General features: G+C 37.9%; 1 protein-coding gene across 2 annotated transcripts in view; it reads left to right on the top strand.

Annotated features, from left to right (window-relative positions):
• The first annotated feature begins 11,281 nt into the window (after nt 1-11,281).
• Nucleotides 11,282-18,992, top strand: part of MTIF3 (mitochondrial translational initiation factor 3) — a 14,179-nt gene continuing 6,468 nt past the window's right edge. Inside the window, exons 1-3 of one of the 2 annotated variants that reach the window (XM_056794708.1) lie at nt 11,496-11,563; nt 16,004-16,191; nt 17,924-18,384. In XM_056794708.1, coding sequence (XP_056650686.1) covers nt 17,925-18,384 — 460 coding nt within the window. In that variant the 5' untranslated portion in view covers nt 11,496-11,563; nt 16,004-16,191; nt 17,924. Of the gene's footprint in view, nt 11,564-16,003; nt 16,192-17,923; nt 18,385-18,992 lie in introns of both variants that reach the window. The other variant, XM_056794706.1, reaches the window with a different exon arrangement.

The following is an 18,992-nucleotide window of genomic DNA, read 5'->3' as shown; positions in this document are numbered from 1 at the left end:
AAACCTGAGGGAGGAATGAGGGGTGGGTGGGCAAGTATGACTTGAACTTCACTTTTTAACTAAATTGATCAAAGGAGAGAAGAATGAAGTTCAGGGATGTGTATTACGGGGGGGGGGGGTGTTGTTGTTTTTTTTTTTTATAAAAACACCCCAACTCAAGAGGAAAATAGTAGAGAAAAAAAGAGGGCAGAAGTGGGGAATAAGAGTGAGGATATGTTCAAGGAAGATGTAGTCATAAGAAAAACACTCTAAATTTAAAGGGGATTACACAAAGGGTTTTAAAAGGAAAGCAAGGAATGTCTTTAAGAGCATATATATGATTCCCATTAATTGAGAGCACTTTGGTGCTGAAAGAAGTGCTATTGATTTCAAATTTAGAAAGGGACTAAAACAGGACAGCTAGGTGGCTCAGTGTATTGAATCAGGCCTAGAGATAGGATGTCCTGGGTTCAAAACTGGCCTCAGATACTTCCTATCTATGTGACCCTGGGAAAGTTACTTAACCCACATTGCCTAGCCCTTACCATTCCTTTGCCTTATTGATTCCAGGATGGAAGGTAAGGGTTTGGTTTTTTTCCTTCTTAAAAAAGGGACTGAATGAAAATTAAATTGTATAACAAATTATTCTATGCCTGGACATAAGGTGGCCTTTCCTGATGACAGGTTATTTGACAGGAAAAGCAAGTATGAATAGGACTGGGAAAATTTTACAAAGCAACTTGGAGAGGTACAAGAGAACCCTGAGCTCATGAAACCAAGGTCAGTCAGAGATTATAGTCAGTAAGCATTCATCAAATATTTATTTAGCACTTACTATGTACTTACTCTGCAAGGCACAAAGCTAGAATGAGAGTATTGAATTTATCCTGACATTCTTCTAGTATGGCACTCTTCTTACCTGACCCTAAAATAGTAATAGACTTAGGATTCAAATAATAGAAGGAAACTTTTAGGAAGCGGGGCAGAGACAAAATTGGGTGAAGAGAGGATATTTAGAGAACTCAGTCTTCCAGAATTGTGATCATACCTGGGTTAGCAGAATCAATACTACTAGTTTGGAGCCATTAGAGCTGACAGTAATTAACCTGGCATTAAGAAGCCCATCAAAATCAGGGATATCTTTGCTGGTAGAAGGGATCTTTGCTGGAAATATTCTGGAAGTTGTATAGGGCCAGGGCAGGGCATATTATATGAGATATGTTATGCCATTAATGAGGAACACCATATTTGAGTGTTACTGGAGGAAAATTGTTGGGAGAAAGATTTGTGGGGCATTCCACATGTGGCAGGGGATGAATTCATTCAAGCTTTGTTATAAGATGGAAAAAAGAGTCTGAATAGGGCAGAGTTCAGCCTATAGTGGATCTGATAGCAGAAGTCCTACTTCCATTGGACCTGATTCACAAAGGCAAGTTCTTGAACCCTCCCAAGACACCAGTATGGTAAATGGATCTTTGAGTCAAGATAACCTGGAGAAAATGGCCAACCAACACCCTCCATGTTGCCAAAAGAAGGATCTGTATTTATAAGGGTGAAGAAAAACTTCCAGCAAATGAGACATTAAAATGCTAGCTTCTGCCCTGGATTAGGAAGACCCAAGGAAAGAGGAAGACATAGTAGAAGGAATCTCTGTACCAAACATGAATGTTCAAAAGCAGAGGGGTCAATTGTCGATTAGCATAAACCAGCTCTTCAAGAGAAGAAGAGATGGCGAACCACTCCAATATCGCTGCCAAGAAAACCCCAATGGAATCATGAAGAGTTGGATATGACTGAAAGAACAGGTCATGCTACACACCCAAGGAAAGGAAGTTGAAAGAATGGAGTCTTAAAAGAAAAGATACTTTTTTCCACATTAAAGAGGTAGACCATTGAATTAGAAGAGCTGAAAAAGAGCCTAAATTCCTGAAAAGGAAGGCTAACATCAATGTGTTTACCACTCTGAGGCTGCTCAGGGATGGAACATAATAGCAGGGAGAACCCAGGTTTCTTGGCTAGTATTTTTAAACTGACCCTTATATAACGTGGCAGGAGAGCTAAGTTTTTGGATGGGAGAAAGAATAAGAAAACCAGGTGAGAACTCAACTTGGCAAAGCTCTTTAGCTTCCTGGGGCCTGATTACCAGAGTGACCTTCCCTGAATGTCTTTTGTGTTCTCTTGCATTATGGGTCCCCAGGGAAATCCTATACTTTAGACTATATAACAAGCTACCTGAGACCTAAGATACAGGGTACACCAAAAGTTAGCTGGTGATGACTCTGAGTCATAAGGTCAGTGAGGTATTATTGTTAATAATACCTTCTTAACCCTTTCCTATTCTCTTGGGCATGCTAGTGTTAGAGGTTGTGAAACCCAAGATAACTTTACCCTTGTTTTATCTAACCTTTGTATCTCAGCTAGCCCTTAGCAGTGTTCTGAACAACATAGGCATTTAATCAATGTTTGAGCTATTGAATTGATCAAATGACACCTCAAGATCACTTCTAGCCTTATCACTTTGTGATTCTAAAACAATTGCTTAGGTATGATTTCTTCTTCTAGAGCTTGTCAGTCAATCAACACAAAAGACTTTATTAAATGCTTACAATGTGTGAGACACAATGAAAATTTCATTGCAAACTATTTTCAGACACTGGGGAAGCCCATAAGGATCCTGAGATCTGGGGGGAAAGATCTTAGGGTGTTTGCTGTCAACATTCCTAGAAGGAAATTCCACAAAGAAGAGGAGAAAAAGATTTTATAAGATTTTCTAAATCCTAGTGGAGGGAGATGGGGGAAAGAGAGGGTTTATACTTTGTATGTGGTCTGGAATATTATTTTTTAATTTTTAAAATTTTATTTAATTAGTTAATTTAGAATATTTTCCCATGGTTACAAGATTCATGTTCTTTCCCTTCCCTCCCCTATCCTCCTCCCGAAGCTGACATGCAATTTCATTAGGTTTTACATGTGTCACTGAGGTCTGGAATATTAGTGAGCAATAGTGAGCATTAACATTTTAACTGATCATGTAAGTCAGGACTGATTCCAGAAATAATCAGAAATTGGAGAAGCAGGTGGAGCAGAAAAGGGAATTAGAATTTGCAAGGGGATTGGAAACAAAGGGGAAGGATGTCATGATTGAACCTAAAATTGGGTAAGAGCTGAAAGCTCAGTTAACAGATATTAGAAGAGGACAGAATTAGTCTCCATTAACTTTCAAACCAGTGAAAAACCCTAATATGTTTTTGCAAGCTGCAAGTTTCCAGCAGAAGAAGAAAATAACTAAAAGTTGTTACCAGCTTAAAAGAGGAAAGGATCAGCTTCTAGCAGCTTTTAGACAAGGAAAAACCTTAACCTGTGCTTTATTTAAGAGAGCTGGTTTTAGTGAGAAATCTCTTGGACATAGATCCATATGGAAATGACATAGATTGAATAATATTTTATCTCCAAGGCAGGTCTAACATGCTCATTATTTTACTGCGCAATGTTACCTGAGATATTTACAAAGTGTGCTTTGGCAAACAGAAAGCAGTTAATCAGGTGAAGTAAACTCTTGAAGAGGGAGATGGCCTGTTTTTAGCAGTCTCCATGTCTGGGAGAAACTTTATCTATACTGGATCTTCTTAATTGTTATGAACCCTTTCAGAGGGGACTATAGAAACCTATATAGCAATTGGGGAAAAGAAGAAAAAAGATGACTGCTCTAGTTTTCACACTCATCATCACTACCTTTCCCTTAATTTGTTCATCTTTATGTCATATACCACCTTAGAATTAAAGTGTCTGACAGTGACAAGATGGAGGGCCACCCAAACCTTTCCTGGAGACTTGTATATTTAAGAGAACAAGAGAAATCTACAGAAGGAATAATAATAGATCATTAAGGACAGAAAATACTTTATTTTTTGAAGATTCCATCAATATGTCACACTGTAATGTGACTAAAAATTTCTGGAAATAACTTAAGCATTAAATGTTTATTTCACAAGCACTCTATTTTTGTACATCTTAGCTCCCTTGGCACCTAGTCACAACTAATACTTTTTATTTTAAATCTTCTTTTCAGGAGTTTACTCTTGATTTAATGGCAATGGGAGAAACAGTCTGGTGTGATAGAAAGAATGCTGGATTTTGAGTCTGATAACATGGGCCCTTCTCCCACCAACTGTGCTAAGAGCTACCTTAAGAATCCTGCTGACTCATACCAGGGCAAAGGCTATGTGACAGAATCCCTTGATAACAGGGTGGGAAGCACAGCCCCCTTCAGCCTCCACACCTTCACCTAAACCTTCAGCTTCTGCTGCCAGCTGGGAAAGATCTGACCTCAGGGCTCATTAATACTCCATTAGCCTAATCTAGTCAATCAGTAGAGCAGAGAAGACGCCCCTTTAGGACAGAATAGCCCAAACCCACAGATTTAGCAAATAATCAGAGGAGCAAAATTACTACCAATGACAGGAGGCAAAGAAAGAAAAAATATGAGTAAACAACAGAAAAAGAAAAAAAATTACAATTTACAGCTTCTATCAAGATAATGAACAAAGAGCAAATGGAGCAGAGGAGGAACAAGGAACACCAAGCAAAAACACAGAAACTCCAGCGAATTAGACTCAGGCTTTGTAAGAACTCAAAACACAGTTCAAAAAACAATTGAGAAGCTAAAGACAATTGGGAAAAGAACTTATAAAGCAAAATAATTCACCTGGAAACAGAGGTAAATGAACTAAAACAAGAAAACAGTGTCTTGAAAGCCAGAATTGACCAGCTTGAAAAATGATGCAAAGAAAGTGAAAGAAAAACAGACCAGAAGGAGGATGACCAAAAAGGCTGGGATGAAATTCAGTGTTTAAAAATTAGAATCCAACAACTAAAAGCAAATGACTTCACAAGGCAAGAAAGTCTATAAAACAAAATCAAAAGAATGAAATAATTGAGGAAACTACAAAACACATCTGACAAAAATACAGACCTAGAAAATAGATCCAGAAGAGACAATTTAAGAAATATTGAAATCATGACAAAAGAAAAATCCTAGACATCATTTTACAGGAAATTATCCAAGAAAATTTCCCTGACATTCTTGAACAAGAGGGAAAAGTGGAGATTGAAAGAATCCACAGATAACCTCCTCAATTTAATCCCCAATTGACAATGCCCAGGAATGTTATAGCCAAATTAAAGAACTACCAAACAAGGAAAAAGATTCTACAAGCTGCTTAGAAGAAACCATTTAGATACCATGGAACCACACTTAGGATAACACAGGACCTGGCTGCATTCACACTGAAGGATTGGAAGGTATGGAATATGATATTCCAGGAAGCAAAGGAACTAGGTCTGCAGCCACAAATCAACTACCCAGAAAAATTGACTATATTATTGTAGGGGAAAGTATGATCATTTAATAAAATAGGAGACTTCCAAGCATTACTAAAGAAAAGACCTGACAAATGGAAAATTTGATGCCCAAACACAAAACTCAAGAGAATCACCAAAAGGTAATTAAGAAGTGGGGAAGAAATTTTTAAGTGACCCAATAAATTTAAATGATTTGTATTCCTGTAATAAGAGAAGATGATATTGATAACTCTTAAAACTTGTTATTATCATCAGGGTAGCTAGAAGAAGTATACTTAGAAGGTATAGTGACAAACTGTGTAGGATGACATGTCAAAAAAGTAAAAAACTAGAGGTAAAAAAAGAGGATAATACTAAGAGAAATTTGAATAGAGAAAAAATGAGGTAAATATATATTGCATAAAGAAGTAAATGGGGGAAGTGGGGAGAAGACCAATACAATGGAAGGGTGAAGGAGGTTGGAGACAGTCTCCAAAAAAATTTTAATCATTAGAGTGGAAAGGGTCAGAAACATTCAAATGGAAGGAAAACCTCCAACTCCAAATTCAATCATCAACAACATCATCATCATCATCATCATCAACAACAACAACAATATCATAAACATAATCAATGTCATCAACATCAACATCATTAACAAAATCAGTGTCATCAACATCATCATCATCCTCAACATCATCAACATCATCGTCATCATCAATATCATCGTCATCATCAATATCATCGTCATCATGGACCACTACATCATCATCATCAATAATATCATCATCGTCACCGTCAACATCATCAATATCAATAGCATCATCAACATCATAAATAACATCATCAACAACATCATCATCATCGTTGACATCAGCATCAACATCATCAACAACATCATCAATAACATCATCACCACCAACATCATCAATATCATCATCAATAATATCAACAACATCATCAATAACATCATCATCCTCCTTAACATCAGCATCAACATCATCAATAACATTATCATCAACAACATCATCACCACCAATATCATCATCATCAATAACATCATCAACATCGTCAATAACATCATCGTCATCCTTGACATCAGCATCAACAACATCATCAATAACATCATCACCACCACCAACATCATCAACAACAACATCATCAATAATATCAACAACAACATATCAACAACATCGTCAACAACATCATCATCAAAAACAACATAATCAATAACATCATTGTCATCCTTGACATTAGCATCAATAACATTATCAATAACATCATCATGAACAATATCATCACCACCAATATCATAATCAATAGCATCATCAATAACATCATCAACAATATCATCAACAACATCATCATCATTGACATCAGCATCAACAACCTCATCAATAACATCAGCAGCAGCATTAACACCATCAACATCATCATCAAATCATCACCACCAACATCTTCATCAATAACATCATCAACAACATCATCAATAACATCATTGTCATCCTTGACATTAGCATCAATAACATCATCAATAACATCATCATCAACAACATCATCAACAACATCATCAACAACAGCGTCGTCATCATTGACATCAGCATCAACAACATCATCAATAACATCATCATCCACATTAACATCATCAACAACATCATCAATAACATCATCATCAACAACAACATCATCAACAACATCATCAATAACATCAACAACAACATCATCAACAACATCGTCAATAACATCATTATCATCCTTGACATCAGCATCAACATCATCAACAAAATCATCATCAACAGTATCAGGGTATAGAAAATTTAGAGCCTGTCACACTAAATGTTGCTTCAGTGATTGGTTCAGCCCTGGAAGCACTTGTTAACCCTAAGCCAGAGTACCTGGTGATGTCTTATACAAAGGTTACAGCATGCAGGGAGAAGGAGGCCTCTCCAGAACTAATCTCTCCAGAAGCCAGGAAGGAAAGGTTAGCTACTCACTCACCTAAGTCTTCTCCAAGAGGCAAGGTACCAACTGAAGCTTCAAGACAATGATTCAAGCCAAAGACTCCTTGAACAGGAAGTTCAGAACTTTTTATAGACCTTTTCCCATGTCATTTCCTGTCCCTTCCCCTCCTCAAAGGGGCCAATAACAGCTTCCAAATTGCCTAGCACTGCCCAAGGGCACCACTTTTAAGTGTCTGTGTGTTCTACCTCTCCTCCTCTGAGATTGTAAACTCTTATCAAAGGATTCACAAATTTCTGGAGTTGTCAACTCATTTTAGTAAATGATTTGGTAACTCCCTTATAATTAATGTTAAGTAGGGGGTGTTTAAGCTTTTGGTTGGTTAACTTAAAATTAGACAAAGAGAATAAGGAATTCCCTTTCACACCTTCTTTTTCCTGGATTCAGTTTTCTTATTTATGTATGAGTGAATCATGCCTAGACTCTTCATTAAGTTAATCAATTAAATCAAAGAATAAACCAGGCATAAACAAGAAAAAAATAATTCTTTTGTGTCAACATATTCTTATGAACTTTATGTTAAATGAATTTAATTATAGAAAAGGTCTTAGAATGAGTCACTCTTTTTAAATATATTTAACATTTGAAAAACCATTTCACAGTTTGACTCAGTATTAAAAAATAATAATAAAATGCCTTCCCTTCTTTCTTGGTTTCCATACTGAGTATTGGTTCCAAGACAGAAAAGTGGTAAGGGCTAGGCAACTGGGGTTACATGACTTGCCCAGGGACTCAAAGTTAGGAAGTATCTAAAATCATTTTAGAATTCAGGACCTCCTGTCTCTAGTCCTGGCTTTCTCTCCAGTAAACCGCCTAGCTTTCCCAACACAGTATTTTTTTTAAATAATTGAATAAATGTGTCAGTATGCAGTCTCATGATATATACAGCATCCTCTCAAGTACATTCAAGAAAAAATCCAGTAGCAAATAAAATGATAGGGATGTTATGCCCTGCTCTATTTCCATGTGGTTTTGAATTTTTCTGCTAGGTTTTTATATTTTGTGATTTATTCATTCAAAACAGTTGAAAGATCATGATTTCTCAGTTTTTATCAATTAAAAATTAAATTTTTATGGATCAGTATCATATGTAAAAATGTGTTATACTCTAATTCTATGAGAGTTTCTTTAAATTCTTAGACATTTTGTTATCACCAATAATAATCTTTTTGTAATAAAAGGGGATTTCACTAGCTCATTTCAATAAATTAATGGTAAATTACTTCCTTTTCTCCTAATTTTGTATGACTTCTCTCCTATGTCTACCATATTAGTTCTTAATATTCAACATTACCTAAACTTTTCAAAAGAGATATGTAACTAAGAATAATTATTATTGTTTAAAAAAAACCCATGGATTTGAATCATGGTTCACTTCACTCTGTGTCTCAGTTTCCTCATCTGTAAAAAATCATGTGTGTGGGATATAGATGCTGGACTAGATGATTTCAAAGGTTATCTCCAAATTGTAAATCTAGGATTCTAGAGTATGGAAATATGAGGTCAGAAGACTTCAGTTTGAATCTTGAATTTGTCAGTCATTATGTGACTTTGGGCAAATCTTTACTTCTCTAAGACATGGTTTCATCAATCAAAAATTATTTTCCATATGCAACTCTGAAATTATATACATGAGATACTAAACCATTAATCAATATTTGTTTTGTCAAGTCAACAATCATTAATATTAAGTGGCTTTTGTGGGATATGGGGCTTAAGTACTGGGGATCAGAAAAAAAAAAAGGAAACTAGCATCAGTGTCAGGCATTGTAAATTTGTAAATTTTCCCTCAGCTGATCCTTACAACAATCCTAGGAGATAAGTGCTATTATTATTTCCATTTTACAGTTGAGGAAATTGAGGCAGAGGTTAAATGATTTGCCCAAAGTCATATAGCTAGAAAGTATCGGAGGTCAGTTGAACTATTTGAACTCAACAACTCAGCTCTTCCAAACTCTAGACTCAGTGCTCCATCTGTTGTATCTTCTAGTTCCCTATTAAGCAAACAGGTCTATTCTCTCAAAGAGCTGGCAGTCTAATGATATGACTAAGGCAGAATTCCTGTCCTTAGTCTCTCTTGCCTAGACTATGATAACCTCCTGTCTAATCTTTCCTTCTTTCAACCCATCCTGTAATACTACTGTAAGACAAATCTAATGGACAAATCTGACTATTCTATTCTTTATTTAAAACCCTTCAATGGTTTCTCATTGTCTATTAAATAAGGTCTAGACTTCTGAGCTTGGCATCTGAAGTCTATGATAACCTGCCTCAAATTTCTCTTTCTGCTTTATTTTAGGCTGTCACTATTTCTTTTCACTCCAGCCAAATGACCACTGTATAAGAATTCACTGTTCCCTAGGTCTAGAATGTCCTTCTGCTACCATATTTACCTGCTGAAACCCTATCCTGCCTTCAAGATCCACTGCCCTTGGCTCCTATAACTATTGAAAAAGGGAAACCCCTTCCTTTGAACTCTCATAGTACATATTTTGGATTCTATTTATGTAAAATAACCTCCCCACCATTTCATCCCAGATTAGAAAATCTCTATGGGCAAGGACCATATCTTACACTCTTTGAATCCTGCTTACTTCCCATGAACCAAACACAGTGTCTTATGTGTAGCGTGTGATCAATAACAGTTTTTATAAATTCATTGAAATTTGCCAACAAATTTAAATCTTTATCCTGCCAATGAAACTATATATGTTATAGATAGTTATCTAGATAAATAGCTATCTGTTGTTCTTTGAGCTTTTTTGAAGAGGACAAATGAAATCACAGGGTGATTGATGACTTGCACGTGAATTGAATTTAAGTGAGGGAGAGTTGTGCAAAGTTGTCAGCATCATGCTCTCTCCCAGAACCATCAAGGCCAGTGGCAAGACAAAAGTCAAGATGACTACTGATGGGTAGAAATGCAGAGAATGACCTTGGCATCTTCAGTGTCTGACCAAGCTCCAAGTGCTTCATAGAACCTGTTTCAGCCACTTTAAGGCTTTTGGAACAAATTGTTCTTATCTGCCCATTCTACCAGGGGAAGTCTTCACATGCTTCTAGTAGGTATTCTAAACTCACTGGAGGGTTTCAGGCTGGTCAGTTACCCTCAGCCTAGTTTAGCTCATCTTCTGAGAAGGTTTTACTAATGTGGCTGCTGGGCATGCTATAGCTTCTTGAAGCCACAGGCAAGAATTGAGTAAAAGATAGACATCAAAGGAGGAAACCAGCCCTGAAAAAGGGCTCATACCTCTTCCCTAAATACTCATATACCCTTTATATCTGCCTGCCTGCCTACCTGTGTCTCTGTCTCTGTATCTCAAAAGAGAGGGTTGGGCCAAATGGCCTCTTAGGTCTCGTCCAGCTCTAAATCTTGGTTCCTATGATGTCCTCTCCCAGTAGAGCGGAACTTTAAAGCTATGCTCCTACTGTCCTGGAAAGACTTATGTAAGCTAAGGTAAAGAGGAGCTCATTAGCAGAAGCTTGGCCACCCTGGTTCATTTTTTCATCTTCAGTCTCACATGAAGCCAGTGTACTTAGGTATGGGCTTGGGAGGTGGGGGTAGTGAATGATTCTGGTTTGGATCTTTTCTTTACTCAAGCATCACCCTAGCTAACCTCTATAATTACCTCCTTTCCCCAAAATCTGGGGACAGGTTGCCTCTTCCAGTTGTGAAGAGCTTGTGGTAAAATATTGGATCAATGAACTGAACAGGCTGCTAGAGGTCTAATTTTTTTTGTTTGTTTGTTTTATATCTTTTAAATTTGTAAACTAAGTCCAGAGAGGTTGAGGGGAATAACAAAGAGAGCAATAGCAAATGTGAACCGAGGTCTCCAGACTAGAGACCCAGAGCCCTTGCCAGCACACGGAGTCATCTCTTGTACCACCTTGCCGGTCCTAGAGTGACACCCTACCGCCACGGATGTATGTTAGGGGGAGGGTCAGGACGGGATGGTCACAACGGGGTTCAAGGCGTGACCAGAGCCTCCTTCTACTCCCCTTAAACACCTTCCGCAGAGGCACACACTTTCTGGAGGAGTACTTAAGGCTCGCATTTTCTGTCAGTGGACTTTAATTCTCTTGATACAGACCATTTCCCCCCCCCGCCCGCAGGTCCGCCTTCCCTTTAAGCTCCACCACAGGAAGCTCCGCCCACTACGGGAAGCCGCTGGGTCTCTCGGCTTGCGGCCCTGCCACGGGTTCTTCCGCAAGCTCCAGACATCAGGTAACACGCAGCCCGCGGGTGGGCAAGTGTGGGGCAGTCCTGCATCTTGTTGGCTGGCTAGGGCGTGGACAGGCTGCTTAAGATTCACAGCCTGGCGCTCTGGAGGAACCCCCTCCTCTGTCCTTGCCTGCTCGGGTCGAGGCTGCCCCATGCCCCGGCACTCTTGCGAGAATCCACAAGCATTTAGCGAGCGCCCACCGTTGCATGTATAGGCACTAGGGAAGCACTGAAGGTTATTGAGGAGCGTGTTGTGGAGGGGAAGAAAGGAGGTGATAGGCACAGCGCTATGGTTTCTAAGACAAAGGCCCTGCTCGCAAGGAGCCTATGGGGGAGCCAGGTTGGGCAGCCTAGACAATGTACTTGGAAAAGGAAAGATCATTTGGGGAATTGAATCAGGAAGGGCTTCCTGGAGGACGTCACAGCGAGGTTACACTCGGAATGCAAACTGTAACCAAACTGCTAGTCACTGAGGTCCCCTAACCGTAACTAATATTGATAAAAGGCACCTTAAAATATCCCCGTTGAATTTCACAACCATCCTGTGACCAAAGTATCTTTTCACTCATGAAGGTTAAGTGACTAACACAAAGTCGCACGCATAATAGGTAGTGGGATATGAATCCAGATTTTCAGGCTTCAGGGCTAACTCTTCCCCCTTTGCTCACTCCTCTGTGGCTTCCAGTAAAGATTCTGCGAGATTGGGGAGGCGATGCCCATTCCAAGAATGTGGAACAAGAAGAGAATAAGCAGGAATAGGGAACTAGGTTGAGATAATGGGAAAGAGGTGGAGCCAGTTAAGCATGTTGTGGAGTTTAAACTTCATTCTTGGTAGTGCCTGGTTTTGAGGTGAAGAAAGTGGAGGTCATTCGCAGAGGAGATAGCAAGAAAACCAATTAGGCAGTTAATAATAGTTTGTCAAAAGAGTAGGATCAGAAATATGGTGGTGACAGGAGAAGTGGAGAGAGAAGGATCAGAAATATGGTGGTGACAGGAGAAGTGGAGAGAGAAGGCCAGATATTTTCCTGGTCTTTGGCTTCACTCAACCAGATAAGAGAGAAAGAGGGTAGAAAGACTTTGAATGTGAACAGTCTTGAAAGTTCTGACAGTGGATTGAACATAATATTGAAAGAGAGGCAATGGTAAATTTAGGATTAGAAAATAAAAAAGAAACAAACATGTTTCTCCATGTTGCCCTTTTGCTTCCCCTATATTCTGGAAAGAAAGCTTTCCAGAATGTTCTCATGGCATCAAGTTTCTGATGGAAATGAAACTACTGCAAATTTGCCATTCAATTTCTAGGATATTAATTTCCAGTTTTCCTAACTAGGAGAAGAAACAAAGTGCAAAGAATGCAAAAGTATAGTCTCACAAAGTTTAGAACTAGAAAGTGCTTAAAAATCAGTCACCCTGTAGTTTATATTACAGCTTCATCCAAAATTTTGAATGGTATTTTCACATACTATCTTTGAATCTGTGATATAATGGAAGAAACCCTAAGCTTAGAGACTGATGTTCAGATCCTGTAACACATAGGCTGTGTGAGATTCACTTTAACTTACTTTCCCTCTCTGATGATAGTCTCTTCACCTATGTGGAGTATCTACCTCATCTAGTTGTTCTGAATAAACTTTTAAGCTCTGGAAATGAGAGTTATCTCTTTCATAAAGAAGTAAATGAGGTTAGGCAATTTGACCTGAGTTATAAACATTAGATCAGTGTGCAGAATGAAAAGAAAGCCTGGGTTTTCCTTTTACACTTTCTTTGCTTAGCTCTTAGAGAGCATGCATTATTACTAGGCAGACTTTACTTTGTGTGTCACGGGTAAAAACCATGTAAAGGAAAGCAGGACTCAATAGTTCACAACTTATAGTGCCCCCAAGGCTGCTTTGTACCAGGATCTTCCAAAGCTCAGTTGATTGCTAAGCAAATTAGTTTTTTGTAGTGTATCAACTTAGTTGGTCAGTATAATTTGAACCACTAGGTATAACTATCTGACAAAATATTCATCCACTAGAACTTTTATGTGTAACTCACATGTCAAGGTAAGAACAACCTTAACTGGGAGTAGTTAGGTGGTTCAATGGATTGAGAGCCAGGCCTAGAGAGGGCAGGTCCTAGGTTCAAATTTGGCCACAACTACTTCCTAGCTGTGTGAGCCCGGACAAGTCACTTAACCTCCATTGCCTAGTCCTTATTGATCTGCCTTGGAACCAATATATAGTATTGATTCTAAGAAGGCAAAGGTTTAAGAAAGAAAAAAAAAAGAGACAACCAAGAATATTAGTCAAGTAAAAAGAAAAGCACTGAGTAAATAATGAAGAGATTATGACAAAACATTTTGATCTCTAGAACTGTCTCTAAACTATGTTACTTATTACTATTTGCTTCTAAGTACATAGAAGCTAGTTAATCTTGCAGTATAATACAAACCAATAAAATTTTCTATGACTTCCCCACCTTCTTTGAAAGTTATTTGGCAGTCTCTATAGTATTTAAAATCCATAAAGCATAAATATCTTTTTTATTATAAAGAAAATATAAATACTTACAGTTTTTCCTGAAAGTACATACTTATTTGGGGCTTAAACAGGTTTCCAATAACATTGTAATATAATTAGGAATATTTGTCCCTAAAGAAATTAAAAATATGTTTCTTGCCTCTAAAGTATTTTCATACCAGTGAAATAAGCACTAAACCATAATTTTGAACATAGGTTTTGACAAACTCAAGTTGTCTTGTTTTATTCATTCAACAAATATTTATTGAGCTTTTACTTGTAAGATACTGGCCTGGGTGCTGCAACACCAAACGTAGAGCTCACGTTGCTCTACAATCAGATCCTGCAAAGTTTGAACACAAAAGATTACCAGATTGTAAAAACTGGCTCTCGTGAAGTTACAAGAATTTAAGAATTACTGTGCTGAGTCACAGCTTAGTTCTAAACTTTGTGAGACTATACTTTTGCATTCTCTATACTTTGTTTCTTATCCTAGTTAGCAAAGCTGGAACATTTAATATATAAATTCAACAGCAATTTTGTAGTAGTTTCATTTCCTTCAGAAACTTGATATAATGAGAGCATTTTAAGAAGATTGGAATTTTATCTAGTCTTAGGAAAGCTTTCCTTTTAGGGTTTGAGGGAAGCAAAAGGGAAACAATGGAAACATGCCTACTCCTTTTTTATTTTCTAATCCTAAATTTACCATTGCCTCTCTTCTATTCATAGAGTATGTCCAATTAACTGTCAGAACTTTCAAGACTATTCACACATTAAGTCTTTCTACCCCCTTTCTTCCTTATCTGGTTGAGTGAAGCCAAATACCAGGAAAGTGTCTCTTTTGTGGCCTTCTCTCTCCATTCCTCCTGTTACCAGCATATTTCTGATCCTCCTTTCTTTATCAAACTATTATTAACTGCCTATTTCCTGCCATCAGGTGTTGCAAACTGTTGACTAAAAGTTAAAGTTATGGCTAGGTGGTGTTTAGTCAAAAAATTGTTTATTGATTATTTCAGTTCAACAAACATTTTAAAAATCTGTTTAAAGCACTATGCTGGGCACTGGAGATAAAGGTAAAAAATAGTCCTTGTCCTCAAGAAATCTACTAGTATGGTTTGATATCCTATAGACATAATATAATTGTCCTAACAAGTTAAGGCTTTATAAATGGCAGCTGTAGCTTTAAGCCAAAGGCCAGACTGGTGCAGAATGAAAATAATTATTAGTCTTGCTTCAGTCTTTCCACCTGCTGTCAGTAACTTTCATCTTCACATCAATACCATATTTTCCCTGGGTCTATATTGCTCCACAGTCATCCTGCAGAGCTTGAACACAAGAGGTTACCAGTCCTAAGTATTGGCTCTTATGAAGTTAAAAGAGCTTGAGAATTATTGTGCTAAGTCATAGCAGGGGCACATTTTTGCCTTAAACACTGCTCAGACTGTGGCACTGGGGATATTATATAGGGGGAAATGGCTTTCTTCCATACTTTAAACTCCATATTTAACAGGTATAACTCAGCCATCCTTTAATCAGTTTTTGCCTTTAATTTTCTGTGATTCAGTTAGAAATGTAACTAAACCTTTATTCTGTAAGTGACTTACATAAGTATTGCTTGCTGTCTCAGAACTCCAACTCTATGCAGGAGTATTATTTCAGTTTCTCAGGCAGAAATGTGAAGTAAACAGGGAAACAGTGTGATGGATACTTAGTATGTTCTTTGCTCTTAATTCTTTCCAGAACCTAACTTTATACTGTTTCAGCACTCCCCCTTAACTCCCATTGTGTCTCCAAAACAGCAAACCTTTCAATTATTATCAGAAACCACCAGTTCCTGATGAGTTGTGCTTTCAAGTGTGCCAAATGTTTTGTATACATTGTCTCATTTGGTCACACAATAATGCCAGGGATGAGATTCAAACTCAGGCCTTTCTCCCTCCAGATCAAACACTTGATCCATTAACAGTCCCACCCTGATCTTCAGTATTAATGAAAAGTGTCAAAGCCTCTGGCCATTTGCCAGCTTGTGTCATTAGGAAGGAGCCAAGGCCCATGGCATTTCTGTTGCCACTCATCTCTCCAGCCCTGCTCTCTGACTAGTTGAGGAATAGAAGTCAGTACAAAATAAAGGTGAGAATTCTTTTTAAATTCAAATTCTACTCAAAAGTACATGGATGAATTTCCAGTGTGTGGGTTATATTTTCCCTTATATTTTCTCCTCTTTCTGGTCTCATATTACTACCTCTCTTTAACACAAAGAATTAACCCCACTAGCTAACAACTATGCCTAGCTACGTCATCTCACATTTTTCATGTCTTCTAAGCACTTAGGTAGGGATGCATTCCCTTCTTTGGCCTATTCTTCTGGATTTCTCTGTGTCACTGAAAGGGAGAAGTCCATTTACTCCCCACTTTAAATATCTTCTCTGTGAAATTACTTACAAAGACATTGGCACTAACTCTAGCAAAGGAACAATAATAAGCATCCCCCTTAAGGGTCTACTGCTTTACTCTTACTATTTCTTAACTAGGAAATAGATGACATAAAAAGATATCTAGCTTTAGCTGCCCAAAGTCAGTGATGGACAGATTTTGGTTTGTACTGTGTGCTATTACCCTCCCCCTAACTATCAGTTTCATTTAGTTTTCTCAGTGGGCCAACTTTATGACTCACCCCCATTTAAAATTCTCTTGGGTTCTATATAAAACCAAATACATTGGTCTTTTGTCGGGCAATAAATGATATGAAATGTGTAAGCTGCTGTACTTAGTATTAGCTACCACTATATGCCGTTTTATATACTGAATATTGTTTTGCGTATCTAGAATTAAAAGATACCTAGGAAATATGCAATAGGCTTATGAATGTAGGCAGGCTAATAGCTACGGACACCCCCTCTATTCTTTAGTAAAAGCCTAATGTAAATTTCCCATGATTAGGATCATCTTTTCCAGAAACTACCATTCCCCTAAATTATGTTCACTTTCTAGTGTAAGGGGGGGAAAAGGGTTAATTATATTAAAAGGTTAGACTGGATTATATTTAAATATAGGGTCACCAGAAATTTAATTTATTCCAAAGAGTTTTATTTACAAAATATAGAAACATTAAAGTAAGAAAATCAGAGAGAGGATAAGGTAAGATATCTAGCCTAAGCACTTAAGTAATTTATTCCTGGTCCCTGGCTGAACCTGGGCAGGGAGAGTTAGTCATTAGCCTAAGAGGCCTCGGCCCTTGTAGCCCAGGACCTGGGGATACAGGGAGCCTCTCTCAAGTGGATAGGTTTCTCCTGAGGCTGTTTTTTTAGACAATATCCAGGAAAGAAGTCAGCTTTCTCACCCATCACAAGTCAGTCCAAATGAAGAGACTTAAGGATAGTCTTACCAGGAACAGGGTCTCAGGTCTCAGGTCCAGTCAGAAGATTCTTCTCCACTCCAAGTAGCATGCACTCAGGAAGTTATAACTGCCTTTTAAAGACACTTTCTTTTGCATCACTTCCTGTGCCTTCCCCTAATTTTATATCTACCAATCACAGTTGAAGCTTTGCTTTAAGACTGCCATGGGGCAGTTAGTTTACTTCTGATTCATCACCTTCTATTGTACACATGGGTCACAGACCTCCCCCACTCAAGTGTGAATGGGGTGTTTACACCTTTGGTGATTAAATCAATGGGAAGATCTCCCCACTCTTAAGTGGGGTGTTTATATTTTGGGTAATTAAATCTAAAAATAGGCAGGGGTTACAATTAAATCTTTACAATCAGGAGAGAGTTAAATTTAATCTTCACATTAGGTACCATAATGTCAAGTTAAAAAAAAAAGTTATTGAATTTTAAAAACTTTGTCTCCTTATTTTCTTAGAATGATAGCTCTTATGAGGAAGTTCATACACCAGGCTGTGAAAACTGGAATGAAGTGTGGTGATAGATATTTTAGTATACAGATCGTGCAAAAGGCAGCATTAGCACAGTTTGGGGCCATCACTGTTTCCAAAAAATTGCCACTGCCAGCATATGCTAAAGCATTTAGTACTGTTGAAAACACAGAAGATGAAATGGACAAGAAAAAACTATCAAAACCAACTTTTGGTAATGTTGGGAGAAAAATTCATCATCGAATTCTTCAAGTACTTGATAGTAATGGGAATAGTTTGGGAACTATGCACCGAGCTAACGTGATTCGTCTAATGGAGGAACAAAACCTGAGACTTGTTTTACGGAAAGCCAATGCAGATCCTCCAGTGTATCAGTTAATGACAGGAAGCCAGATTCATGAAGAACAGCTTCAAATAAGAGAGAAAGAAAAGGCTCAATCGAAAACTGGTAAGTATTTTACTAATCATTTCAAATTGCTCTTTGAAATTGTAAAAATTGTAAGTATTGTTTTAAGTCCTCTATCTGTTGATGCTCATTTTCCTCATCTCTCACTTTACTATATTTCTCATCTTACTCTTGACTTCCTCTACCTCTATTTTTTCCTTACCTTCTCTTAGTTAACATCTCGGTTAAAAAACAAAATTAAACAAAATTAGCCAAACAAATATTTTCTTGCCATTCACAGAAGGAATTTCCTTTTTTCTTTTCTTTTTAAACCCTTACTTTCCATCTTAGAATCAATACTATGTATTGGTTCTAAGGCAGAAGAGTGGTAAGGGCTAGGCAATGGGGGTCAAGTGACTTGCCCAGGGTCACACAATTAGGACGTGTCTGAGGCCAAATTTGAACCCAGGATCTCCCATCTCTGGGCCTGGCTCTCAATCCACTGAGCCACCCAGCTGCCCCCTTCTTTTTTTCTCATAGATTGCTAGGAGTTAAAGACATTCTTTTGAAAAGTAGAATTGAGGCAGCAAGATGGCCTCAGACATATTCTAGCTGTGTGACTCTCACCAAGTCCCTTAACTCCAATTGCCTAGCTCTTTCTGCTCTTCTTG

Source organism: Monodelphis domestica, chromosome 4, assembly GCF_027887165.1.
Source record: "Monodelphis domestica isolate mMonDom1 chromosome 4, mMonDom1.pri, whole genome shotgun sequence".
Lineage (NCBI taxonomy): Eukaryota > Metazoa > Chordata > Mammalia > Didelphimorphia > Didelphidae > Monodelphis > Monodelphis domestica.
The sequence above is the reverse complement of the archived record's forward strand: the minus strand, read 5'-3'. Positions and strand labels throughout refer to the sequence as shown.